The 1,903-nt window shown below is 57.4% G+C and overlaps 1 protein-coding gene across 1 annotated transcript in view; it reads right to left on the bottom strand.

The window, feature by feature from the left end:
- Positions 1 to 3: 3 nt before the first annotated feature.
- ADAR (adenosine deaminase RNA specific) overlaps positions 4 to 1,903 on the bottom strand; it is a gene marked incomplete at its 3' end in the record, with an annotated part of 18,792 nt that continues 16,892 nt past the window's right edge. The window contains exons 13-15 of the mRNA XM_035896060.1: positions 1,159 to 1,271; positions 504 to 631; positions 4 to 220 (exon numbers count right to left, since the gene is read on the bottom strand). Coding sequence (XP_035751953.1) covers positions 4 to 220; positions 504 to 631; positions 1,159 to 1,271 — 458 coding nt within the window. The remainder of the gene's footprint in view (positions 221 to 503; positions 632 to 1,158; positions 1,272 to 1,903) is intronic.

Here is a 1,903-nt window from a genome sequence, read left to right as displayed (position 1 = left end):
ATTATCTTCCTCGTGGGGTTTGCGGATCCAGCTGCCGTAGCCCATCTCTTCCAGCGCGCTGAAGAAGCGCTGCTTGGCTTCTTGGTAGGCCGTGGCCGCCTCCTTCGCATCCGAGTACAGCGAGAGGCTCTGCAGGTCTTTGCAGTTGTTCTTGGTGCATAACTGCTGGAAGAGGGCGAACATTTTCCTCTTGGACACACGAGACACCTCCAGCTTCGGTCTGAGAAAGGAGACGAAGGCAGCAGTGAAGGACAGGACACTCAGAGGAGTGGGGAGCAGCGGGGAAAATCCCACAGGAGATCTCGTGGCTCGGTGGGGTGCTGTGTAGGGTCTGGGCTGGGCAGTGTTGTTTTGCTTCAAGAGCGCTCGCTTACATCAGTTTGAAATTCCTCCCTCCAACCCTCCCCACATGCTGCAACAGCGCAGAGCGCACTCGTGACTTCAGAGCTGCCCCCCCCCCTCCCTCCAAACAGAAAAGCAGCGTCAGGAAAGGCTCCTCTTACCCATCTACTTTCCCTTTTGTGCCATCCAAGACTTCAACTTCGCTTTCATCAGCAAGGCACCAATTCACCGAGGACTCCTTCGTCTTGCCCGTCTGCCTTGCAGAGTCGTATACGCTGACTCGCCCGACCTGCGTACGGGGGAAGAGGGTTTTTTCACACCGGTCCCGCTGCGCAAGCTTGCCCGGGCGCAGGGCACCCACCACCCCGCCCTGGCCCGTGGCACGGCCTTCCCATCCCAGACACTTGGTGCTTTGCCTGTTAAAACCTCAGTTACCCGCTGCCCGAGGTGCCCCGCCACTGGTGCTGCTCCGGTCGAGAAGCAGCCATGTTAGGTCTGGTCTTACCTGGGCCATGCGAAAGGCAGGGAGTTTCTGTCCCCTGCAGACAGGGGTTCAGCTCATCCCAAAAGTGCAGCAAGCGCTAGGTTCTTCCTAAGCTGAAGGCTACCAGGGCGACCTTGGTCTCATTTTCCCCCAGACCGAGTCATTGCCAGCAGCCCCCAACACCGTGGGATGACACGGAGGGGGCAGGCTTCTGGCCATTACCCCCTGCCCATGGCTGGGGAGCTTCCACCAGCTGAGCCCCCCCAACAACGCGAGGCCTGAACCCAAGGGCTGAGGTGGAAGGGTGGGGGGACAGAAAGACAAAGAGGTACCTCAGGATGGTTAATGTGATAGGGAGCCTGGAGCTTTTCCTGCAGCACGCTCCCATCTCTTGCCAGGCGGCAGCAGATCGCACGCGTTAAATGCCCCTGACTGTACAGGTAACCTGCGAAGGCAGACGCGAAGGGATGAGGGACCAGGAATGGCACGGGCCGAACCCCGAGAGCCACAGCGCTTCTCAAGCTCCAGCAAGCTCGCGGCCATGCGGATCAGCAACAGCTACGCGTACCTTGGATGTGTAAGATGAAGGTTTATAGACCGCAACGTTTCTCACCGAAGACACAAACAGGCAATTTTTGTCTTGCCCTCCCAGATCACGTGTGCCTTCTAAAAATCAAGAGCCTTGGAGAAAAGCCCACTCCACCCCCAGCATAAAATCCACAAACGCCCTTTTCCCTTCCAAACAGCACAGCGCTGCCAAGAGCCACGTCTCAGTCTGTTACTCCTACAGCCTCAGACCGCAACGTTTCTCACCGAAGACACAAACAGGCAATTTTTGTCTTGCCCTCCCAGATCACGTGTGCCTTCTAAAAATCAAGAGCCTTGGAGAAAAGCCCACTCCACCCCCAGCATAAAATCCACAAACGCCCTTTTCCCTTCCAAACAGCACAGCGCTGCCAAGAGCCACGTCTCAGTCTGTTACTCCTACAGCCTCCACAAACAAGGTTTTCCATCGCTCAGGGAGGGGGGGGGGGTTACTTGCCCAGTCCTAAGGAGCAGGGCAGCACACCCCAACCA

This window comes from Egretta garzetta, unplaced genomic scaffold, assembly GCF_000687185.1.
Source record: "Egretta garzetta isolate BGI_Z169 unplaced genomic scaffold, ASM68718v1 scaffold1346, whole genome shotgun sequence".
NCBI lineage: Eukaryota > Metazoa > Chordata > Aves > Pelecaniformes > Ardeidae > Egretta > Egretta garzetta.
This window is presented reverse-complemented; position numbering and strand designations above follow the sequence as displayed.